Consider the following 25,193-nt stretch of genomic DNA (forward strand, 5'->3'; position numbering starts at 1 on the left):
GGGGGGGGGGGGGGGGGGGGGGGGGGGACACAGGAGTCAAGTGCTTTGATGACGCTGCAGATGTTGCCTTGCTGAGCACTGTGAGGTCACTCTGTTAGCCGAGACTCTTCAGGTCCCTTGCTCAGATGCTTCCTGGCGAATCTAATATCTTGTTAACACAACAGCATCTAACTACAATGTCAGATGTCAGGGTGGTGCGCTATTTCACCCGACTTCCTCACTACTATCCGTTTTTTAATAGAATGCAAGACACACATGGTAGCACATATACACACACACACACACACACACAGAATTTAAAGGTCATTAGGGATTATACTGTTTGCCAATTTGCAGTCTAAAAAGTGAGTGACATAATGAGAGGAGGTGGGATGGCTGAGCCCATCCCCCCAAAATCCTTTTCCGCACCACCACTATTCCCACCCATTCACCTCCCATCTAATTCCGAGGGCCACAGCATTATTAGATTTTGACATTATTAGCTGAAATAGCAGAGAGGCCCTGCTGTCATTATAAAGCCTTTACTTTCGCACTGACTGCCAAATCTGTTTTGCACTAGCTACAGACTGCCAAACCCAACAATGGCAGATTAGTGAAGCCCTTCTCCTGTTGCAGCAGAGGTTAATATAAAGTGACAGGGCTAAGTCCGCTCCGATTAAGTATGCTGAGAGATATTACGGCAGTTTGTTACATCAGATCGTTATTGGATTAAACAGCATGCACAACAATGAAAGTTTAATTTTAATTTTCTGCAAGAATATAAAACAGGCCCTGAGAGCGCTCCTGTCAGAACAAAGGCAGTATTACAATACCTTCTTGTTTTTGCTTCCCCCTTTGCCATTATCGGAGTGGCAGACATGAGCAAAAGATGACGGTAAGTGAGGATGTCAACCTTTAGATTTTTTTCTCTCCCTGACGTTAATAAATTATTTATAAACCAACAAAATTCAACTGCACTTTACAAGCCAGGATTTGGTAACCTAAAACATAGGGGGATACAGTAGGTAACAAAAATGATGAGAGCGATTTAATTTCCCTGACCCCGCTGTTTATTGGTTTGGTCATCTACCGCTGTGCAGCATGCAGCGAGAGCCCGGTTGGCCAGTGCATTGTTAGCTCTGCAAGAGGTCACTGCACCTGACCAATAAGCTGTTATTAATCCTTACAGAGTCATCCATTAGCCCATCCAATTTTTATGACCCTCTTCTTTATTAGATGAGCTATCAGCTGTCCATATCTGGCAGAAATATGGACTTCCTCATCTGGGCTCCAACACTCCCATCTTCCCAGAAGGTTTTGGCGTGCTGGGCCAGGTAGAGTGAACCTGAAGTCCAGCCAGGGGAGCAGGGGGGACGGGAGGGGCTGAATCTGCCAGTCTCCTGGGGTATTCCCCACTGTCCCGTTACCTCCGATAAATCTCAGTGCTTTACGATTAGGTACATAAAATGAGTCATAGATCTGGACGGTAAATAAGAGCTTGTCAGCGCGGCTGACGCCAAGCCCAGCTCCTCCTCCACCTCCTCCTCTGCCGGATAGTCCCTCTGTACCCTGGCCATCAGACTGCTGCTATTGAGCTGGGGCTAAAAAGGCTCCAATAAATAAGCCTGATATTTCCCCCAGGACGTCTACGGTGCCCCCCTGAAGCATGCTTGCATACACTGAACAAACAAAAAACGGCCAGCATCAGAAACACCACTGTCTGGATGACAATGTTTTATTTGTTGTTTTTCAAATCATCTTCGAAATGGTATTGCACTTGTTATTTCTAATTACTTGTCTCAAGAAAAAATAAAAAAACAGGAAGTCAATGGATCAATCCATTTCAAGTACATTCAAACTATACTCTGGACTCCAACGCACTGATGTCTTTTAATGGACCTTCAATCCATACTTGCAATTAAGCATGCAAAATCTCCCATTAAGTAAGTCCACTTACAGTGTATTTACTCTGGTGCTGTTTGGGTGTTTTTCAGAGTGCGTCTTCCACGAGGCTGAGAGAGCAACGGCAAGATGACCTGAGGGAGGAGTGATGGTCTCCAAATGCACTAACACAATGATGGACACTTCCTCTGCAGCGCCAGCTAATCATTGTTGCAGATTCGTTTACACTGGTCCAAAATGACTCCCTGAATGACTGCCTTTGCATATTAAACAGACAAACAGACAATAGGGACACGCAGTTGGAGGACATGAGAGCAGCTAAACACCGGCAGTGTCGTGATCGTCTGGGGAACAGTAGACTCATAATACTGTATGTACAAATGGGAATCCACCGGCTGATTGATAGCATATTAAACAGAATTGTGTTACTGCCTAGCCACTGCACATTTTGACAAGGCACCTGCAAAACTGTTTTTAACATACATCAGCACCTATTCAGCATAACTGCATACAAAGTGCATTGCATCTCACTGTACCAGAAAAAGGAGGCTATCAGGAGAATGAAGTCTGGAGAGGAAAGCAGAGAAAGTGCATGGCTACAGGCATGCAATCAGCTAAGAATTCAAAATCTCACCCAGTTTATACAGTTCTATAATCAGAGAGCAAAGAAGAAAAAAACAACGCCATTGGCACAGCAGCACGGAGATTCAAAACATTTTCATTAGTGAGCGAAAAAATAAGTACTCCTTAGTGAAAGCATTGCTTCTTTTTGCATAAGTTTGATGTTTAAGAGGGAAGATTAGATGGAGGACAGGGGTTTTTATGTCAAGTCTGAACTCTGCAAAAGCCTTTCCTACTGGTTACACCATCCAACATATATTGTTGTTTCATCCATTGTCAGCCAGACACCGAGCCACAAAGACTATGAAGCAAAAGTGAAGCTACAATAAATAGTTCTCATCTTGCTTATTGATTTAATTTGTGAAAGTGTAATGCAAAATGTAGATGTTATTTTACATCTTTTTCATGACTTCCTTGACTGAAAACATGGTAATCATCATTCATGAGTTTTTCATTTTATCTACGACTATTTTACCAAATGCTGTACTCTTAATCCAATACAGGAACTAGCAATATCTTTCCATTGAGGTCAAGAAATATCTGCCAGTCTAGTGAAGACTGCATAGGTTTGTGCTTAAACAGAGGATACGAGAAAATCTAATTACACTATGTGTTATCATGTCTGTGTATGCCGTGATGCCAACATGCCATTATGTCAAACTAATTCCATCATGTTAATATGCAAACTTGTCATTATATCACCGGGTCAAAATGTCATCATGTCATGCCAGTGTCATTTGCCTATATGTTAGTATGTCAATATGACAACGTGTCATTCAATATGTTACTATGTCATGCACCACAGTCAATATGCCAGTTATGTTAGTTTATGGAAAAATACACTAACATGACTTTATAGCATCCCGTGTTGGCTTCTCTTTAAACATATCTATCTTTGTACAGTATATATTCAGTATGTATTGTGTCAATAGGACAGACAAACCATTGACAAACCTCACTGCCTTTTTTTTAAATGACACGTAGTCACTGTTTCACTGACTACTGTATGTCATTAAGAGTCGCCCACCCGCTTCCCTGCTCCACCAACTAAGATAAGTCTAGTTGTTTGTGTACTGTAAATGGGATGTGTTCTTTCTGACTTCAGTCTATTGTTTGGATATCCTTGTAGCTCCAACCTTCTGTTTATTTTATTTGAGCTTTTTCATCACTGCCTCAGTGTCCTTCTGTTGTATTGATCTATGTCATCTGCTCAGTCTTTTATCCGTCATGACTATGAAGTGGTCTGGAACTTGTTTTGAAATAAGCTACATACAATGCATATAATATTATACTATTAGTATAGAAGGGATCCATGCACAGCTGTTTTGCTTTGTTTCATTGTCTCATCTGTCATCCCTCTTCCTGCTCAAAGTGTCTGGATCTTGCACACCATAGGACCCACAGTATCAAGTCTTTCCAGACAGCTTTAAAATGTTGCCAGTCAGTAAAAATGTTATGAAATGACCAGATTAAAACACAGTATAACAAACTTACACACTTTTTCATACAAATATTTCGACTACATTTTCAGTCACAGAAGCAAATCATTTTCCACACAGTGACAATAATTTTAAGATTTTATGCTCTATTGACTCAGCATTATTGAAATAGTTTGGGGAACTACCCAGCATTTGACTGCTCTCAGCCAACACACTTTATATGTGGATGAAATCAGTACCTCCTTATGAATGTTAAGTATAATACATGAGCTGACACACACAGATATAGAAAATGTTTTGGCCCATCTGGTGCATGTACAATAGAAAAAAATGCCTACTTGACCCCACATTGGTTTTACAGAGTTTCATCTTGGGGGCTTCGACTCATACCAAAATTTGCACATGTAATATGTAAAGACACAATGTAACAGCACTTGGCCAATAAAGTCACCCTCTACAATTGACCCACAGTTGTTTTGGTGTATGGATCTTACTAATTTCTGCTTTTAGTTGTCATTAATGTCATTTTTACTATGCATGTCCAGCTCTATGCAACAAAAGCAGAAAAAAATCAGAAAATTAGCTTGTGCTGTCAACTATGTAGTTTAAATGGTTGCACTTTTTATGTGAACTGCTCTTCAATATTTGCATTATTTCAACTGAGTACACTTCTCTAGTCTCTAGTTAGAAATGAAAGAACAAAACACATTGTCTCTACTTAGTGTTCTGTCTGGGTCAGTAAAGCTTCATTTTTCGTGACAGTTTATGAGGTGTTACACAGTATGACATTGTCACAGACACAGTATGCCAATGTCTGGCATTTTAAACCAAAGCTAATTGTCATTTTTCACTATAATGATTTCTAATTATTTTAGAGTTGTGAGCGACATAAAATATTTTATAGTAGCATGGAGTAAGCGATATTTTATATGTGCACTTTTATGTGTGTGCTGTCATATCATTGATTCGTCTTTTTGATTGATATATTGACTAAACCCCATCAGGACAGAACATTATTGATTTTACACCATATTGTACCAGTTGACCTTGTTTACTGAAACATTTCACTGTTTAAAAAGGACACTGTGTGGGCAAGTCTATTATTTATTTTTTTGTACATTTATGTGAAATTTGCCTATATAGTGGTGCCAAAGCAATAATATTACTTCTATACTACTATTATATGTAATGATGAAATATCCAATATCATGGAACATCAACCACCCACAAAGACCATGTGACATGTTAGAGTGGTCCTCAATATTGTCCCATTCTGACGGGACAGTATTTATATTTCATTAAAAGTTCTTCCCTCTGACCTTTACACGCTGAAGGATCCTTGAAGTGATCAAACAAATCATATTTGGTGGTTGGGGTTTTAAGAACCAGATGTGCTAAATGAGTAGCACTCTGAAGAAGGATTACCTCCCCATCATTCTGCCTACGTATCGAGTCATAACTAGACTTCGTCAGCAGTTGCGGAGAGGTTCTGAACATTAAGTTTATGGGCTCCTCATTATTTAACATGTTAGGGTCTCCCCACAGCCCAATGAAATTTTGATGGCAGCATTACAGCTAGTTTGTTGGCTCCTCACTCCTACTCACTACTTATGCAGATGATAATGAGTAAGAGAAGTCTCTTTGGACAGGCCCACATTCGTAGAGGAAAAGACATTAGGCTAATCCACCTTTCTGCTCTGATGTGAATAAATATTCTTCCAAAGGGCATGATCAGAAAGTGTTGGATTTGCTGCAGCCTTGGTGGTGGTGGTGTTGTTGTTGTTGCAGACATGCATGATGAGGTCAGACCCCTGCCTGGACGGGCCAGGGACTGCAGTGGTGCAGTGATCTGAGCTGGCCATTTCCTGCCTCTACATCTGCATACAGTAAAAAACAAACATTCCTGTAAATAAAGACGGCTGTCCGGCAACTGTCTTCCCAGCGACAATGGTATTGACCGTAGTCAGATGCTCCGCTGATTAAAAATTGATCCATTTTGAAAAATCTAATCAACTGAATAGGATTCTTTCATACGTAGGGTGGGGTTGGGAGCATTTGTTGGGGGTGGAGGGGGTTGAGCAGCTGCTGACACAGAGAAGCAGACCTGTTATTAACCCTTGCACCCCCATGCAGCCCCCTGCACCCTGCACCCCAGTTCACATCCCCCTGCGCCCCGGGACCAGACATGGCCCAGACGGTCTGAATTATTCAGCAGTCTGAGAGAGGCTCCGGCCACTTGGCCTATTAATGCCTGCCAGGAGAGGCTAGTGGCTCTAATGGCCAGTCCACAGGAGCCCCAGTTCCCAGTGGACGGGAGGAGGGCTGCTAACGCTAGGCTGCAGGGGATGTGAGAGCGAATTCATCAGGGGCTGAGGTCGCGGCAGGTTAATGATGCCGCACGTCTAGACGAACGCTGGACTCACCCTGCCCAAAAGGCTGTGGGGGATGGCGTTGGGATGCAATAATATTTTTATCTTTGAGGGAGACCCAACCCTGTAATATTAAGTCTTGGGGCTTATTTATGAAAGAGCAGCATTGTTGACTTTGACCATGATCCACAATTGAACCTCAGGTAAAAATAACAGAACACAATGAATATCTCCAAACCCACCGATATGACCAGACTTGATATTATATTCTGGTAGTCCTACTATTATTTAAGGCTAAATGAAAGGAAGCGCAGTAAGTAACATTTATCACAAATGGATAAAATGTTCTGACATAGCTGAACAGCATTCATAATAGAGAGATTAAAAGATTGCCTACACAACCCAATTCTGATTACTTACAACCCCTTATCATCATTGCACAAACAATCCCAACAGCTGGAGAGGGCCCTCAACTCCAGCACAAAGTCACTCAGTAATCAGGGCATCTCCCCCACAGAGAAAGGGGATGAGGCTCAGGGTGCGACTCTCATTTGGGAGCAGCTCGGGTTGCCATGTGGTCTATCACCTTGGTGATCATGTGCATCCGCTTGGTGTCTCTGAGGGTGTAAACACAATAGTAGACACAGGCATAAGAGAAAATGACACCCCTGGGTGCAGCACGGATGATCCAGTCAACAACAGCAGACTACATGATCTGTGTGGTATCTACCTGGAGGATTCCTAATAGAGAAAGCTCTCAGACAAAAAGTAATCATTGTTGCACCAGAACACTCAGTCATCGTTCACTGTGAGGACAAATACATTATAAAGTCCAGACAGAGAGGCAGAGGAAGGTATCCTTATTATCATCCACTGGAGATTTATGCACTTGAAGGTTGAGTTCTTTGAGTGAGTGGGCTTGATAAGTCTGATGAAGTGGAATGAGTTTAGCCTTCAATAGGTACTATCTGTACTGGACCGCCACAACGCACGAGCTTCCCTTATCCAGGATTTGATGCCAAGCGCATTTACTGTTGAGGTCAACACCGCTGCCATGATTGAACCAAACCAAGGGCATCCCATGGAAGGCTACAGAGGGGACGTAGACACACCCAGCGCCCATTTGCACAAATGTCATTTCCCCCAGCTCCCCTCACTCAAGGTGACCAGGCACATCATTCAGAGAGCAGTGAGAAATGATCCTGGGGGCCTCTTCGCAGCCGAGATTCTCCCACATTCAGAAGGAGTCGGTGAAAACGAGCTCCTTCCAAAATACAAGACATCCTTTCAGACATCCGAGCAAAAATGTAGAAAATGTGTTGGCCAAGCAGAGAACCACACGCATAGCAAACTATTTTGCTTGGCTGCAGCTAAAAAAAAATCATATGTTTGCTTGTCATAAAGAAACACTGTATCACAGTTTAAATATTGGTCCTGCATTAATAGTCAATTGGATCATTTCCATACAGCATCAAGCTGAGATGAAATATTGTGAGAATAAACATTCTTGTGAGGTCTGCCCAGATCTCCTGCAGTCAAGTGCTCAAGAGAACCCAGAAGACTGTCCACTCCACATGTATGTTCCCTTGTCATACAAGTTGACCCCCCTCACCTCAACCAAAATTCTGTTCCTAGGGCATACTCTTCCTCCTGCCGCATACAGCTGAAGCCTGGAGCAATGTTTAGCTAAACCTGCTGGCCTACGTAGGCAGGGAGAGTCCCCAGAGGGCTGAACAATCAGACAATTTCAAGATCATGAAGCATTAAACCAATCCCGGCAGGGTACACTAATTAAACAGCCGAGCCCGGCACAGCCAACCAATCCCCACAGAGCAATTAAATCCATCCCCTCTAAAACACTGTGGAACCTGTCTGGGGAAAACTGCCGAGGAGTGAGAGAGAGGAGAGAAAAAGGGAGAGATGGAGAGGGGAGGAGAGGAAAATATCATAAAATTCATCTGGAAAAAAAAAAACAGAAAAAAAAACTATAGGGGGAATGCAGCAGGAGGCTAACAAGGGAAATTGAAAAAGGAGCAACTCAATTCAGTTCTTTGTTCTTTTCTCCCTTTTTTGCATTGAAATTCAAAATGTCTGCCTTTCCTCTCTACTGGGGGTGGGGGTCTGTGACCACATTTAAATGCAAAAATAGTGACCCTGTTGCAATCAAAAGTTGCATATTTAATTAAGATTACAAGGTCTGGAAAGCACTCGTGAGACTGAACGGAAAGACAGAATAGCCTCAAGGCCTATATTACACACCGGCAGAGCTGCTAACACAGTTGCAAACCCTAATCAATACACCGATGCCCTCCACTACAAAAGTAAATGAACAGGTGACAATGGAGGCATGACATCACTGGGCTTTTCAGTGAACAACAAAACCAGATAAACTGAGAAGCAGGAGGCAGTGGAGAGATGCAGATTGATTTTGGGATGATACTGTACCTCCTACACACCAGCAATAACTAATTAGACTGCATGTGTTAACATATATAATTGCTGACATTAATAATTGATAATAAATGAATAGGGAGATATTTTTTCCCCAAAATCTCATGGTTAGATAGGCAAATTCTCCCTGTTATGTTATTTCCCTGGAGAGGCACCGACAAAGTGCAAGTGTATTTTGGTGGTGTTGAAGAGGAGCCGAGAATGCTGAAGGGGTATGACTCGAGCGGGAGCGACTGCAAACCAGAGGTGTGGACAGGGAGATAGACTTGCTCTTTTCTCCCCCGACTGAGGCGGTGTATAAATCACTGAGCCCAGCTTCATGTCTCCACTTCCTGTTCCTCTCCATTAAAAATGATAAACTGTACCTCTTGAAGCCACTCGCTCGCTTTAGGGTCCCAGTCTGCACCTTCCTGGTGAAGAAGCGAGAGTACACGGCTCAGATTTATTCCATACCCTCCCATTGTTGGGGATGAATAAGAGAGTAATTAAGTGTGTGGGGGTAGCAGCTGCACAAAGACAAGACCCGCTACCAAAACAAGCCTGATCCGTCTGCTTTTGCTACAACACACATTTTGTATTGTTTTGATAAATAACACATGTGCTTAGTAACAACAAATGCTGGTTTAACACTCGGAAGACCACCAAGAGGCCGTCTTTCTCTGGTCTTTTCTCTTCCCACTTAAATGAGGACAAATGGGCCTTACAAATGGGTGGCGTGCAGAAGTCTACTGTTCCTCCAGTCTGGTAAACACACTGTGAGCAGTGGCACATAATTAGAGCGGCTGAGATCCCAAAAGACAACCTGGAGAAGGTAAGTGAAGCATTGATCTCATGAGTGTGCCGGGCCCAGGAGCACCCTTCACACCATGCTAACTCACGCTACACGACAACCAACATCAGAACACACACCCTGGAACGTGCACATTTAGGAGGATACAAAAAAGTCTTTTTTCTTATTATTCTTTTTTTGTCATGAAGGACAAAATGGACAACAGAGGAATGAAATACAGCAAGTGAAACCCTGCCAAATGAAGCTGAGCCATGTTAGATAGAGAGAGATGGAGAGAGTGAGAGAGACAGAGGCTGAGAGAGGGAGGGCAGTGGGATTCATTGTAAGCCCAGTAAAATGAACAAGAGAGGACTGGTGCTCAATACGTCTGCAGTGGCGTCAGACAGTCAAAACAAATAAAGCCAAGGCCGTGGTGGAGAAACGCAGCTCAATATGGACTTGCTGGGCAGGGGACTAGCTGTCAGCAGGGAGAGAGGACACAGCTTTATACCCATGCCGATGAGCCATTACTTCTCCTGTCCTGATGCTTCCACCTGCCTCACTGTGAGGGAAAAAGAGGCTGCCCTACCGCCATGCAGCCGTCCTCCAGCAGACTAATGTGTCCCTGAAGTTTTGTTAAAGCTGGTTATTTACTCCTGCAAAGCAATTGCTCCAGCCTAGGGGCAGCAGAACGGAGAACACACTGCTATGAAAAATCTGGCGTCTCTTGCTATGAAGCACTGTCAACTACCAAAGGGGTGTTCCTGCGGGGGGGTACTGCTTTTTGGCCACAAGGCTTCATAAGGCCCTCCCAAACCAGAAATATTCAGGCAGTTAGCCAAAATATGACAGAGGATAATGACAAAATTCTTAGCACTCATTAGCCACAACAATTAGTGATCAATACTATGAAATCATATGTCCACATGAAGTCAATAATTTCAGCTGCTCTGGTTCAAAAGGCAGTTTAAAGGGTCAGTTCACCCAAATTACAAAACATTTTCTCTCTAGTCTAGAGATGAGATTGGTTGTATTTGCTCGAGTTTTGAAAAATCGTTTTTTCTGCTCAACTCCAATAAAACTGAGGTGAGTGGAATTTCGTTTGAGGTGCTCACAGCATTTAAAAGAGCAACATCTCTTACCAGAATAACAACGTCCCTGTTTCTCTCATGTTGTCAACAGTTTTTGTTGGGACTACATCTTTGGTGGAAACTGGTTCCAATGAAAAACGTTCACAGGAGGTGTCTGGAGTCTAGTCCTGATCCACGACCATCTTACATGTCGCAGCCCTGCTTCGTTATCTCCTAGCACTCAGACATTCCAGTCACTGATAAAACTTGTTACAGGAAGATATGTTGTAAACTCAATCTTTTCATCAAATCAGGCAGGTGCAAAGTAACAACAAATAATAATAATTCACTCCAAATAACAGGAGGGAAACTTTACCTAATGTAGTGCTCTCAGCAGCAGTGTGCTCAGTGCTGCCACTAGTGGCCAGAAGAAAAGAAACCAAGAAATAAAATGATATTCTCCTTTATATAGCTTCCATCTTTGATTTTACATGACGTGTATTGAAGAGACCTTTCTTGATCAAAGAAAATCAGCGAGTTTTTTTGTTGCTTTGCATCCACCACATCCAGTTTTCTCCCACCCACATTATAGGTCACTAAAGAAGATTGCCTATTTTAACACTCTTCCTATAACAAATTTTACGAGCCGATCAGGGACTGAAATGTCTGATTACATGAGATGGAGAGAACAGTTATATGTTGGATGACGGTACTGGGTCAGGGCTATGGATCCTTGTTTGTTTTTTTTGAAAGCTGTGAACAAACTGCATTCACCACCTTTGCACTGGAGTGGAACGTATTTGTCCTGGGGGAAAAAAACCCCCAAAGCTAAACGCATGGCTAGATACCACTAAAGGAAAGTGAGAAAATAGTTAGGATTTTTTTTTTTTTTGTAGTTTGTGTGAACCAATCCTTTAATATAACAGTTTTCAAGCACACCATCGACAATAGACGGTAACATCATCACACCAGGGCTTATCAAACACGAGCACATACAGCAGTCTGCAAACGGGAGCGCTAGCAAGGCAAAATGATTGGATAGGTATGGAAATCTACTTGAAGGAAGGTCAAAGTGATTAAGCTGACATTAATGACAGGCCTAGTCTTCCTGTGAGAATGCTCACCGTAGCTGTCTCTAAACCCATTTGTCATTCCGCTTCCAACGCTGAAGCATCTGCTTTGAAGTCTCTACCACTAATGCTACACAGAGAGGTTAAACAGCTTAATGCTGAAGTCTGTTTCACTCCTCTCGCTCTCTAATGTTCCCTGCGTTTTATGTACCGGGGTTATGGCTCCTGGATTTCACATCTCAATTTGCCCCAGATATTCCTGTAAGAGCTCCCGTCTTTTTTATTTGCTTTGTTGTCCCTGTCAAAGAAAGAGAGGGGCAACCCGAAGGATATGGGACCGTGACAGACATGCCCCACCCGTCGATTCATAGACGTGGTACTACAGAAAGCATGTTTATATGGGAGGAATGCACAACTCAGACCAGTGCTGATTATGATGATGGGGCGGCATTTACATTTAAATACACTTAATCTGCTGTAGATTTGACAGACCTGACAACAAAAGACAAGTCTTGAAAAATGAGATAATGAGCACATATAGCATCCACTGTGGAGGTCAACTTTAAAGCCTTTTGTATCCATCACAGCATATGAATGAAATGATACAGTCATTGTGTTAAATAATACAAGATCTGAGGCGCTCTGGACTTACTTACTCTCCACTACAATGAGATTATGCTGATGCGTTTGACATTAACAATATCAGCAAACAAATATATGAAAGCATGAATGAAAGGGAGACAGAGACCGATTTTCACAGCCAATTTGAGATTGCAGGGTTGGGGTGTGTGTGTGTGTTTGTGTTTGTGTGTGTGTGTGTGTGTGTGCGTGTGTGCGTGTGTGTGTGTGTGTGTGTGTATGTGTGTGTGTGGGGGGAGCTACTGGCAAACAGCACACAGAGCAGGCTGGCAGCGGAGGCAGCCAGGCTCACAGGCTGCAAAGCAATTTCACTGTTTGGCAATACTGTTGTCTCTGTGTGCGGATTAGAGCTGACACCAGAGCAACTGAGTCATGCTAAATGTAGTACAATCACAAGCTTTTGTTCCTGATCTAAAACCCCACTGCCTCTTAGATTCATGGAAGAGAGAGTGGAAACAAGGCTAAAAAATGGTTACAAATAAGCGGAGCGTTATTTCGCCGTATGAGCGCAGCATTGCGACATTGCTAAAAACAACAGAGGGCTTAAAGTAACCGGTAGTAAAGGCACATAGCCCAAGTTTCCTAAAGTAAAATCAAACAAAAGTCTTTTTCGCCTGCTTTGATGATGTCCTTGCAAATCTTTTTTTTCTGACTGCTTAAAAGGCAATTAAAGGTGAAGATATGTGCGATAAATTAATGAGAAAGTATCAGCTGATAGGATTAAACAGAACTACGACTGTAATCAAACTGCATTTCCACCTGGTCTGACCACACACTCTCATGGCCTGGCTCTGCAAAGTCTTTCTGCAGGCCCAATGCTCTCTCTCTCTCTCTCTCTCTCTCTCTCTCTCTCCAGGTACTGTATTGGCCCAGAGTTGTTTTTGGGCCTGGCAGGACCTGGCAGGACAGACCCTGACCCGTCCTTTTCATGCTCGCCCACGGAAATGCCATCTGGCTGGTGTGAATGATTACCACAGCAACGGCCGGGTGACCTGCAGCCAGCAGGAACCAAGGTCACTCCACCTCAGCGCTTCGCACTTTCCCTGCCCTCTTTTCATCAGCCTGCAGGTGAATTATTCATCCTGTACAACTCGGAGGCACAAATCTACTGCAAATCAACAACCAAAAACTGCACACTCAGTTTACTGATATAATAACTTTAAAAATAAACGTTCCAGTGTGAGCTGCTAAAATACACAGCTTGTAGATCGCCATGGGTTCTCAGAAATAAGAATACTATAAGAATACTGTTTTATATGAGAAGAGATGGTGAAACAGCTGTAATGATTTTACACTGCCAGAAATCGGCTCCAACCATGACTGAACGAGAAATAAGTGAATTAATTGATTTCTGACACATGTAACAGAGGATGTCACATTTAAGCTACAGGCATGTTTGCAACCAGAGGCTTGTAAGACTATTTACCAGAGCTGCAGACAATAAGATAATGTGATCAAACCCATACTAGTCCTGTGAAATATTACAGGTTTCAGTGTTAAAGGAAAAAGAATTCAGTATAAAATGAAATTATTTCTCAACACAGCCACCACTTTCAACACATGCATGTGTCTAGTGTTATACATCACATCTTTGTCAACTGTCAAATAACCATAACCAACACTGTGGCAAACTTTATATGACCTTTATAAACAGGTTGAAAAGCATAAAAAATGGCACTTACTTAATTATGTGGACTAATAGGTGTATTTCTTGGCATCCTTCCAAAATAACCTGTTTGCACAGCTGTCCAGGTGATTAACAGTGTTTTAGTTCACATATCCTGGACTACATGAAAATATAATCCAAAAGCCAAAAGACCAGAGATGCTGCAGAGGTAAACACCTAAATTAGTTTCATCCACCTTCCACCTATTCCTCATAGGTGAAATTATCTAGCCACCTTTATAAACTGACAATAATCATTCTGCAGTAGATTGAGGGTACTACTGTTTCACAGCAAGTGGTATCAAAGTGATTCATTGTACAGGAGGATAAGGTCATTCAAGGGAACACAAGCATGAATTAACACTTTTCTGCAGGTATCATGAATTTTTCTTTATTTTAGTGGCTGCATGCCTTGTGATGATCACAGACTGGAGGCTACCCTTTTCATAATGTACCACTACATCACTGCTCATGACACTAGGTAATGGCTTGGGCATCCTTAAGGGGCAGTTCAGATTTAGCTTCTAGGCTACTCAGTCACATTTAATGAAAAACCTTGAATGTATACATCCATCATAAATATTACACGGTCCTCTGGAGCGGGGTGAATCGGGACGGGAGCCCGCAGAAGGGACGCTACATGAAGCCGCAACAACAACAGCTCCTTCGCCCCTCTGGATCCCAACCTGGACGAGAGAGAGGTCCAGCGGCTGGGAGCTGGAATAACACTCGACCAAAGCAAGACAACCGAGAGCCACCAGATCTGATTTCTCCTCCTCGGTAGGCTTTTCCGAGGGACCCGGGCTGCCATGCTCCTGTCATTTCTCATGTTACAGAACATCAGTCAAACGGCAGAGACGTTGCCCTTGCGCCGGCTGAGGCTGATTTACAAACATTAGCGGGGAATACAATTACACAGCCCCCCCGGCCGAGCAGCCCTATGCGGCTTCAGGAGAGAGGAGAGGAGGGGTGTGGGGGGGGGAGTGGACACTGAAAACAGCGTTTAGCTTTCCCAACCTTATTTCAACGTTTGCTTTCAGGCATACAGGCGAATATCCTGTCAGCATTGTGGTTTATAAATTCAACTTTCAGCCCAGTGGGTTAAGCTATATGCTACTGCTGACATGCTATTTAATGGGACAATATAGGAAGGCTACATGTTATGGCTGTGATACTAACACTCCGCTCACCTGCCACATTATCCACGTTATTAATTAGAAATAAAACATTTTTGTGCCAGCGACATAACAGTGCACCGCTTCTTCAGCGTTTAAAAGACTTAAAAGCTGTTTATTTTTTTCAACAACTAATTGTAGGCTATGCTGCACTATCCGCGACGACTAACGTTTCTAAATGTACAGTCTACACACATGAAAAATATGTTCTCATAAAATGTCCGAACACAATGTCTAATGTCCACAAAATAAACTTTCCCAGTCACAAATAAAACTTCCCAACATGCAAATTCTTCAAGATACAAAAATGTAAAATTACAAGAATTGTACTATAGCCTACTGAAAGATGCAGCAGCAACGCAACGGCCGTCGACACAACCCGCATAAAACATTAAGCTGGGTGAAAAAGTTAACAGCCTACGTCCAAGAACAGAGATTCAGGGGCGCATTAAAAGTTTCCGTACATGTAAGTACGGCGGTGCTTGTCGCGGACAATAAAGAGTAAAAAAGCCGAAAAGCTAATGCATGTAAACACCAGTGCTGTCCGCGGTGCTGATCCCAGATCGGTGTGGCTAACACAGAGGCTGTGCTGCTCCACGGTCGCTCCACCGCTGATCAATGATTGAACTGAACAAAGGCAGAAGAGGGATCAATTTCTAATAACTATCAATGCAAATGCCGCTAGCTTTCGTCTTACATTCGCCCAAAACAAGATAACACACACCAGAGTACAGTAACAAGACATACCGCGGGAAAAATTAGCCGAGAAAGGTGAGAATAGCACTAACCTGAAGCCGCCGTAGATCAAATTTCTTCCAATATTGAAACATCGATCCTACATCGGCGGCCATCTTGGGGGATATTGAGGAGATTTTTTTCAGCGGCTGCAATAAATATGTGGGCTGGATTCCCCCTCGTTAAACAACGTTTACGATCACCGGTCCCACTTTTAAAAAAACGTAACCAACAGACTTAACACGAGTCTCCGCCGATATGTTTGACAAGTCTACCAACATGTTTTTTGAGGAAGTAGGACGGGAAAAAGTAGAGTATCTTTTTGGCGAGCTGCCCGGGTCATTGAAAAGTAAAGAGCAAGTGTATCCGTGCCTCCGTCCCCAACATTAACTGGACAATTGCACTTGATTTTGCTTTGGCAAAGTTATCAATACTGACGTAAAGCCCAGGGATGATCAATACCGTCTGGAAAAGGGAAGGAGATGATGTGTAGATTAGCAGAGTTCAGGGGATTTAAGCCAAGCCTACTTTTTTTCTTTTTTTTTTTTTTTTTACGTGTTTATAATACAGGAGCACATGGGACAGTAGAATTAAGAGGCAGCCTTGGAAATAAAAATAGACTTTATCTTGTAGTGAAACTATTATTACAGTGTCACTTAGTCCCCACACAAAATAGCCACATATTAAACCCTCTGCCCTATATTTTAAAGGAAATGTAACTTAAATAGGCTTTTCTAAATTTATTGTTATTACTACTTTATTCTTTCAGCAGTGTCTTTTAAAGTGCTATGTACAAAACCCAATAACTATAGCTTGACTTTATTTGACTACTTGTAAAAATAGCCCAGGTTTAAGGCCCCTCTTGATATTTAACATTTTATATGTTGTGATTATGTTTTTATTTATTTATTTATTTTACTATTTTTAGATTTTGGGGGGCATCCATTTATATATAGATGATGAAGGCATGTCTGGCTGTATTGATCGTTTTATTTAATTGTACATTAATATAAGGAGAAGAAAATGATAATGTAAAAGTATGTATGTAATAAAATAGCATAACAACATGCTTTCTGATTGAAACAAAAAAAACGTCTTTATGAAATTACACATAAAAGTTAATGACAGCAACATTCTAAGCATATATAAACTCACATATTTGACTTTGTCTAACTTAATAAAGCATGAGGGTGCTCTTTGTCTACTTAAAACAACTCATTCCTCTGGTCAGGCAGCACACATACTGTAGTACTGCTTGAACACTTGTGCCAGGTGCTCCCCCTGCTGACGCCACAGTATTAGAAGCAAGGTGATGTGCACATTGTGTGATTTCCTCCATTAATTATACTATTATCACTGAGTGAAGGTATCCATCAAAACCAATGGTTTAATCCATGTTCCACCTACTGATCACCATGCACATCTCAGTGTACAGTAGCTTCTAGCTGATATCCTTTATGAAAATCAGTCCCGGGTAAAAAAAAAATAATATCCTCATGGGTCATATTTTTAGCACCTTGGGGGACAATGACATATTCCTTTTCCGTAGACAGACGCCTAAGGGGAAAGTGAAGGAAGATTATTAAAAGTTTTGCTTATTGCATTTTATTTGTGGCTCTAGGGTGATGCTAAAATGCAGGATGCAAATATAATAGGGAAGATAGTGATGCATCAAAAAAACTGAATTGAGCAATAGGAGACAGTTTATAATTTATTGACTCATAAAGGTATGGACAAAGATGATGAGTAAGAAATAGCTAATTTCTCCCTAGTTTGGTGATTTCCTGACTTAGTTTTAAAAATTAATACTTCAAAATCAAGCATTTATGCTAGTGTAGAGGACAGGATCAACCACTTTTTTTTTTTTTGATTAACTAATTGTTTCCTTATATACAGGAATTCTCTGAGACACACTTCAACAGAGGGGTGAAAGGGTAGCGTCGGCTGGGAGTGAAGAGTGACACAGGAACAGGCTGAAGCACTGGATCAGTATACTTCAGGAAGTAAGGGCGTACAGTACATATTGTTTTATTTACTTTGAATCTCTGACCTTGTCTTTGAACCAAACAGCACAACCTGCTCACACCAACAAAAGATTCAGCAAAGTGTTTGTGTTCACACATTCTGTTCTGGCTACACAGGAATGTAGAGCACTCAGGCCCTGTGGGGACCCAGGTGGGACCTAAACCCACAGTATCCATCTCCAGAGGCTGATGCTTTGTCTGTCAGGCCTCTGAATCCACATTCTGCCTTATGAAACATTGCTGAATGTCATGGACTCAATCAGATCTGTAGTTCTGAATATAATCATGACCTCACATTCACCGCTGTCTCAAACAAAGCACTACGGGCCTCTTCCAGTAACCTCGTCACCTCATTCAAATTAATACAATCTAAAGAGTAATGTCTGATTACTTAAAATGAGGACTGCGCGCACAGAAGGGAAATTATCCAAAAGCGAGAAAATCATTGTTTTGATGAGGTCGCTGAATGAGGGATTTGAAATGACTGTGTGTCTTTGAAAGTGCTGACAGTATATTTAATGAAATGGCAAATCGCTGATGAGTGGTGGCAGCTTCTTTGAGCTTGTATTGTGATTTCATGGTGGTAAAAAGCACCACCCAAACCACAGTTCTGCAAACAAATTGTTAACTATAAGACCCATTGTCTCTTGGTATCCTGGAGGATATGTATAGTATTCTCTTAGATCCACTCAGTCATCAGTTGGACGGAGATTCATTTCTGAAGGATCTGACAACATGTGCAACGTCACAAAGACCTTTGCACCTGGATTCTGGAAGGCTTACTTAATTCCTTTATTTTGACTGCGTGTTAAAGTTTGACCATTTTCAGTTACTTTTTAAGCAATTATTACTTTGGTTACCATAGCAACCTTTATTGGACCAAACTAGCGGGTTAAAACAAAATAGAATGATGGCCTGCCAAAATGTGAAAGGCTTTGACTGAGCAGGTTCACATGTATAGCAGCATGACATAGCACTTAACAGAAGCAAGGCTAAGTCTTACTATAATTATATGCATCCCATTAGTCTTTTATCAAACCTTACTTAACCTGGAAAAAATATTATTTACTGTAAGAGTCTGGAACCCATAGTTCTCCAGAAGGATGTATCCACGTGCATTCTCATCAAGGGACGAGCTAAACCCCTTTATGTTATGCAGAGAATCATCACAGTTTGTAACACTACTTTCACAAATACAGGTATGTCCTGTGTAGCTGAACCAAGCAATGCAAGGACTCGTCTACAGTAATGAAAGTAACGATGCTCCTGCACTTTACCTGTATTAAAAACAATATTTTGCTGCGTGGGTGATTAGTGGATCATATTAAGGTTTATTAAAATATTCATTAGAAAATGTGATAATGTCGTGCAATTTTAATAAATAGAAATTATATCAACATAATGAAATATCTTAAATTCCCAAATGATATTTGTTTAAAATCAGATGGGACAACTAGAAACAGCAGTGAGTTGATTCTGCTGAGAATGAGTTGAAGTCAGATCTCCGTGGTAGTTGAGCTGTTTCCTGCTGTGGGTTGCTAGCACTACCCACTGGACAAAACAGGTAAATGAATGGTCAAAGAAATAAAGGAGTCTGCAGTGTGCTTGTGTGTGAACACTCCACATGTCACTAAATATTAGTGGTGTGGACAAACATTGTCCACTATAGTTGTTGTCATGCTTTCGTACAGGCTTAAAATCTGTCGCTGTTTGCCAGTTGGGAAAATTTGAAGCATTTGTCATTTCTGCTGGGTAGCCTATAGGCCTTTGTCACAGTAGACGTTTTGACTGGTCAAAGCAGGGAAAGCGCAGGTGGAACTAATAACATTAACGATGTTCCAGTAAGTCATGCCTGTGAGCCATTATACACAATACCAGGACCCTGTGACTGGAACATCTAATTGCGATGCGGCCTTAATGGAGGTTATTAATTACACCTGTGCTTTTCATGCTATAATATGTCAAAATGGCTGTAATTCAGTCACAAAAATATAAATTAATGCAATTGTAATTGTAATATTCAAGAACATATATACTCTGCTTTGAATATATTTTCTGATATTTTATGTATGATGTGTTTTGTCAGAAATCTCTCGTTCTCCCTCTGAAAATCTGCTGTACACACAGCTACTGGACACAAGATGTGATTTATTTCAGTGTAGCCTCAGGGTATGTGCACTGGAGGTTTAAATTTTCCACATCACACTGTGTAAGTTGCATACTGTGGCGCCCCAGTACTCACCTGGTGCAGCGTCTATGTATCAAGTCGTTACCGCAGTGCTGCTGTATGTCTTCCCCACTCTCTCTTTCTTGCCTCTCTTCTGTGACAATCTATCAATTATAGCAGAAATAGTGAAAAAAATACATCTTTAAGTTGCACACTGGACCATGATTAGTTACCAAGGTATTATCCTGCTTGTGCACACACTTCTTACACTGAGACTTATGGTGAGCAAGGAGAAACTTTCCCCTTCGGCAGATGAATGTGAAAACAGCCTACAAGTGGCACACTCTGCACATACATCATTCTGCACAGTGAAGCTCAAACATGTCAAGTTAGAATAAGCAAAACACATTTTTGGCCGGAGGAGGGCTTTAAAATGTTGACTGTGGGTGTGTGATGTTGATTTAGTTACGTTTGAGGTTGTTGTGTTGTATTAGATGTCATTGTATTATAAGGTTTTGAGCATTTGTTAGATTAACTTGTAAATAATACAAGTGTATAACAAATAAGTATCTTCTTTGATTTTTGACTTTTCCACTCAAAATCCACTTACCTTGCCTTCTTTGATCACAAACAATTTCACCTCATACACCTCACAGTAATCTGTGATCTGTTTCGTGGATGGATAACTGTCCAACACTGTTGTAGGAGAAAAGCTAAACGACATCATTCATGAAACACATCACATGGGCAACGTTTGCCGATAATGTTTTCCACAGCATGGGTTCAAGTCTTATTGGGGTTCAGAGAGCTTTAGTTAACAGTTCCATTTATTGTGCTACCAAGAAACAGATCCCATCATCACATAGTTTTGGTCCCTGTGGAGCACTAACAGGACAGCTGGCTGATGGATCCCATCAAGTGCAACTGTCAGTCACAAACACAACTGTCCTTCCTGAGCCAAAGCTATGTCCTGTTGTTATTCTGGGGTCTCAGTGAGGGGGTATGTGTGTTTGGCTATTATCCCTAAATCGCATGAACTTTGACAATGGGGGGCGGTGGCAGAGAAGGCATAGTCTTCTTTACCTGGGTCTCTGCCTAAAGAGGGCATGGAGTATTTATAGACCATAAGCATGCGCCATTATGGAGGGGAGAGTATATCTACCCCTCATTTTGTGTGCCGCTCCATCATAAAGCAGCAAGGATACTCATCTAGCTACCACTGAAACATGGTGAGTGGACACAGATTTCATTGTCATTGCATTTAATCTTGTTTAAAGTACCACCACACTGTAAGGAGACATTCTGTTTTTGCTTGCATGCGTTTATCTAGTATATTATATACAAATAAATATTTATAATATACTGTCATGGCATGTTTTGATGAATTATACATCTTGCTCCACTCACACTGATGACAATGAATCAATATTCTCCATGTCAATATGCTCATGGGTACTGAATACAGATCACCAGAAAAATAAATAATCAATAGGACAGGACTCCCGTTGTACTATTGAATACTTATTGATTATTGTTGTCTACTCACAAAGCTGAAATTAAAAGAAAACTATGAATTGGTAATTGTTAGCAGGAAAAGGAGATAAGAGGAAAGGAAACAAGGAGAGGAGAGGACTATTGAGGAAAGAAAAGGAAACAAGGGAAGGAGAGGGGACAAAAGAAGTGTAGAAAGAAATGAGAGGAGAGGAAAAAGGAGGCAAAGAGACAAGAGAAGAGTAGAGAAAAGGACAGAAACTAAGGAGATGACCTGAGAGGAGAGGAAAGGAAATGAGGAGAGGAGGAAAGGAAAGGAGAAGAGAGGAGCAACAGGTACTTGCTACAAACAGGCCAAGAATGACTGAATGTATTATTTTTGATCAATCCAGCTTCCATCGGTCCTCTCAGAACGGTCTGCACTGGGCAGTATCAAGAAACAGCACATTTAGCCTCGCATCCCATGATTGCATGAATCCTCTTAAAACAAAATAAAGAAATAAGAGATGCTGAGCGCCAGAGGTCCTGTCCATGAGATATACAAGTGCTCAAGAGCTAATCCACAACAAGGGCTAGACAGCAGCTGTCGTGCGGCCTGTGAATCCAGGCAATATGATGTCATCACGCTGCATCCCCTTACACTGTTTTTCACAGTTCCTTGGCAGTCATGTAAATAACTTGACATAATCCTTGTCCCCGAGGGATTTCTGATCAAACAGGGCTCAGTGTACCATCCTGTCATCACCCAGGCCCTATAAAATAATCCCTCATGTGAATCTGGGACTTTGGGAGTGCAGGCAGCGGACCACACCCTCCCCAGGCTTAGTCTGCATTCTCACAAAATTGGAGGCATGAGTAAATATTTCCATAACAAACTGACAGTATTAGTAATCCCTCCTAATGAAATGCATGCTCCGGTATAAACCTTGCCCGTTGTGCAATTAATGCCCCCACACTTGGTAAGTTTGCTGATCATTGGCTCGGTACCGTGAGCGCACGTGTCACAGTAAAACCGATAATGAGTGAAGCTGAAGCGGGGAGACAGGTGGTGATTGCTCCGTTAGTACTGGATCTTAATCGAGTGTCACTGTCAAACCCTACAGGCCCCGAAGAAAGCAAAGAAGAGAGCCGAGGGAGCCGGCTCCAATGTGTTCTCCATGTTTGAACAGGCCCAGATCCAGGAGTTCAAAGAAGTCAGTGCTTGGCCTAAATGTTGTCTTTCACATTGAATTTGAGCAGTTTACTGGTGAATGCTGACAGTGCATACAGGAGACGTAACCATAAACCTTCTGCAGGCTTTCACTATCATGGACCAAAACAGAGACGGTTTCATTGACAAGAACGACCTGAGAGACACTTTTGCAGCTTTAGGTAAGACCACCTGTGTGTCTGTTTATCTGTGTATATCTATTTTGTGTTGTGAGGGTTTTTCATCGTCACATTTCATATAAGTATACCCAGTTGTGAATCTTGTTAGAGCTGATGCGATTGGTCCATAGTCATAAGATAGTAAGTAATGTTTCAAGCAATAGGGGTTTCTGCTGCTTGTCTTTGTCTGATGTAATGGGAACTGAATATATATTTTGTTTTGGTCTGTTGCAAAACAAGCCAGCTGAGGATCCCACCTCAGTTTTCCGGGGACATTACGATGGTCATTTTTCACTTTTTTGAACATTTTATCGATTCATCTCAATGAATCGAGAAAACAACAGATAAATCAATAATGAAAATAATAATTAGTTGCAGCTCCAAACCCTATTACACCTTATCTGCCATCCTTCTTTAGGCCGTTTAAATGTCAAGCAAGAAGAGATTGATGAGATGCTGAAGGAGGCACCAGGACCGATTAATTTCACAGTCTTTCTCACCATGTTTGGAGAGAAGCTTAAAGGTGAGTGGGCTGTTCTGTATAGTCCAGAGCCTGATTATATATAGAGATTCAGGACCATAGCAATTCTTGGGGGAAAAAGGACAGTACCTTTGTTTAAATTTTTCATCAACTCAGAGCTGCCACTGTTCATCTTTAGGCGCTGACCCGGAGGAGACCATCCTCAACGCTTTCAAAGTCTTTGATCCTGAGGGAAAAGGATCGTTAAAGAAAGACTTGTGAGTAACAGTGTAGCGCTCTAGTGTTGGAAGAAGTGAATGTCCAGTCTGCTCACCATCACTGCTTGTCTTTACAGCGTGACAGAGATGCTAACAACCCAGGCAGACAGGTTCTCCCCCGAAGAGGTTAGAGCTCCACCTCACACAATGTTAGAGTATGACACCGTTGAATTTTGATTAAAGATATTCTTCACTCAAAAACGTTGTTTTTTTTCTCCTTCTTTTTTTTTTTTTCCTTCCTTCATGCCCATAGATGGAACAGATGTTTGCGGCTTTTCCACCAGATGTGGCAGGAAATCTGGACTACAATAACCTGGTCCACGTCATCACACATGGTGAAGAGAAAGACCAAGAATAGATTTGTTATTCCTGAGATTGCACTCTGGACATTTAAACCAATGGGTCATGTTTGAGCCGACATGTGTGAATGATCACACATGACTACTGCAGAAATTCAAAGCTAAAAATAACTATTTCACATTTCAGCTTCAGTTTGTTGAATTACATACTTGTTTATGGATGCATTAATTGAGTATGAATTTAAATGTTATAGTATGTATAGTTCTGTCTATTACACTGTGTACATGTATTTGCTTCTCTTAATATGTAATAGGTGAAATTAAAAGTTTATGTGACCACAGAAAAGGAAGTGTTTGTTTACATGCTATGAGTTATTTTTTCTGAATGAATGAATCACTGGCAGTAGCACTGAGGAACATTTTTGCAAAGATCCACTCATGCATATTTGCACAACCACAAACTTTTGATGATGAAGGAAATTTCCAGTGGTCAGGAGGTTAAACCTGCAGGCCTGTGAGGATGTTAGCTAATCCCAGTGTAAGAAACAACAATTACGCTTGTCCATTTGGCTCCAGGGAGACAGATTTGTGTCTGGCTTAACCTCCCATAGCTGCAGCAGAAAAGGCTGTTTCACAAATAATATTTCATTAGCTGAATATTGTTTGAGTATTACTACAGTGCTGACTGTGCAGTAGGCTATGCAAAGGTTAAAAAATAAAATCTGAAACATATCTGTATGTCCAATCAAAAAGGTTCTATGCACTAAGCTAAGTCTTACAGAGTATATTTCAAATATAGTACAAAGTGTATTTAGGGATGAATCCTTTCCTACTCAAAGTGTTCCAATTTTTGGAATATTAAAATACCATCCGTCCATCCATCGTCAACTGCTTATCCTGCGTACAGGGTCACGGGGAGATTAAAATACAGATGTATTAAATTATTTGCTAATGACACAACCTCCATCAGGTCCATTTTTGATGAAAAGATCTACATTGCACTGACTTTCTGCCAATGATAAGCCTAAACTGTAGTTAAAATTAACAGCGCAACTTCATTTGATTGTTCTTGAAATGTGTTACATTTGTTAAAGGGATATGTAATCTTTCATTTGCCAGACTCCATGTGTGCTTTGCCAAATCACTTTACATTGAAGTTTCATAGCAGTACTCTCCTTTAAATGTATGAGCAGGAACGGTATGAATGTGTTCCTTGTCAATA

General features: G+C 41.5%; 2 protein-coding genes across 6 annotated transcripts in view; one reads left to right on the forward strand and one right to left on the reverse strand.

Annotated features, from left to right (window-relative positions):
• The window catches only part of cux2b (cut-like homeobox 2b), an 84,972-nt gene extending 68,789 nt beyond the window's left edge, over nt 1-16,183 (reverse strand). Inside the window, exons 1-2 of one of the 2 annotated variants that reach the window (XM_046034685.1) lie at nt 15,938-16,183; nt 9,127-9,171 (exon numbers count right to left, since the gene is read on the reverse strand). In XM_046034685.1, the coding sequence (XP_045890641.1) occupies nt 9,127-9,171; nt 15,938-16,000 (108 nt within the window). In that variant the 5' untranslated portion in view covers nt 16,001-16,183. The remainder of the gene's footprint in view (nt 1-9,126; nt 9,172-15,937) is intronic. The other variant, XM_046034686.1, reaches the window with a different exon arrangement.
• myl2b (myosin, light chain 2b, regulatory, cardiac, slow) lies at nt 14,615-24,282 on the forward strand. Of its 4 annotated transcripts, none has more exons than XM_046034690.1 (8): nt 14,615-14,754; nt 17,781-17,887; nt 22,670-22,759; nt 22,862-22,937; nt 23,353-23,457; nt 23,594-23,672; nt 23,750-23,798; nt 23,926-24,282. In XM_046034690.1, exons 3-8 carry the CDS (start codon nt 22,724-22,726, stop codon nt 24,028-24,030), a joined length of 450 nt encoding a protein of 149 aa, XP_045890646.1. In that variant the 5' UTR covers nt 14,615-14,754; nt 17,781-17,887; nt 22,670-22,723; the 3' UTR covers nt 24,031-24,282. The 4 variants fall into 4 exon arrangements, with proteins under 4 accessions (XP_045890646.1, XP_045890645.1, XP_045890643.1 ...); XM_046034689.1 differs by lacking the exon at nt 14,615-14,754 and adding an exon at nt 15,706-15,920; XM_046034687.1 differs by lacking the exons at nt 14,615-14,754; nt 17,781-17,887 and adding an exon at nt 19,803-19,831.
• The last annotated feature ends 911 nt before the right edge of the window (nt 24,283-25,193 follow it).

The sequence above is a fragment of the Micropterus dolomieu genome, linkage group LG21, assembly GCF_021292245.1.
Source record: "Micropterus dolomieu isolate WLL.071019.BEF.003 ecotype Adirondacks linkage group LG21, ASM2129224v1, whole genome shotgun sequence".
Classification (NCBI taxonomy): Eukaryota; Metazoa; Chordata; class Actinopteri; order Centrarchiformes; family Centrarchidae; genus Micropterus; species Micropterus dolomieu.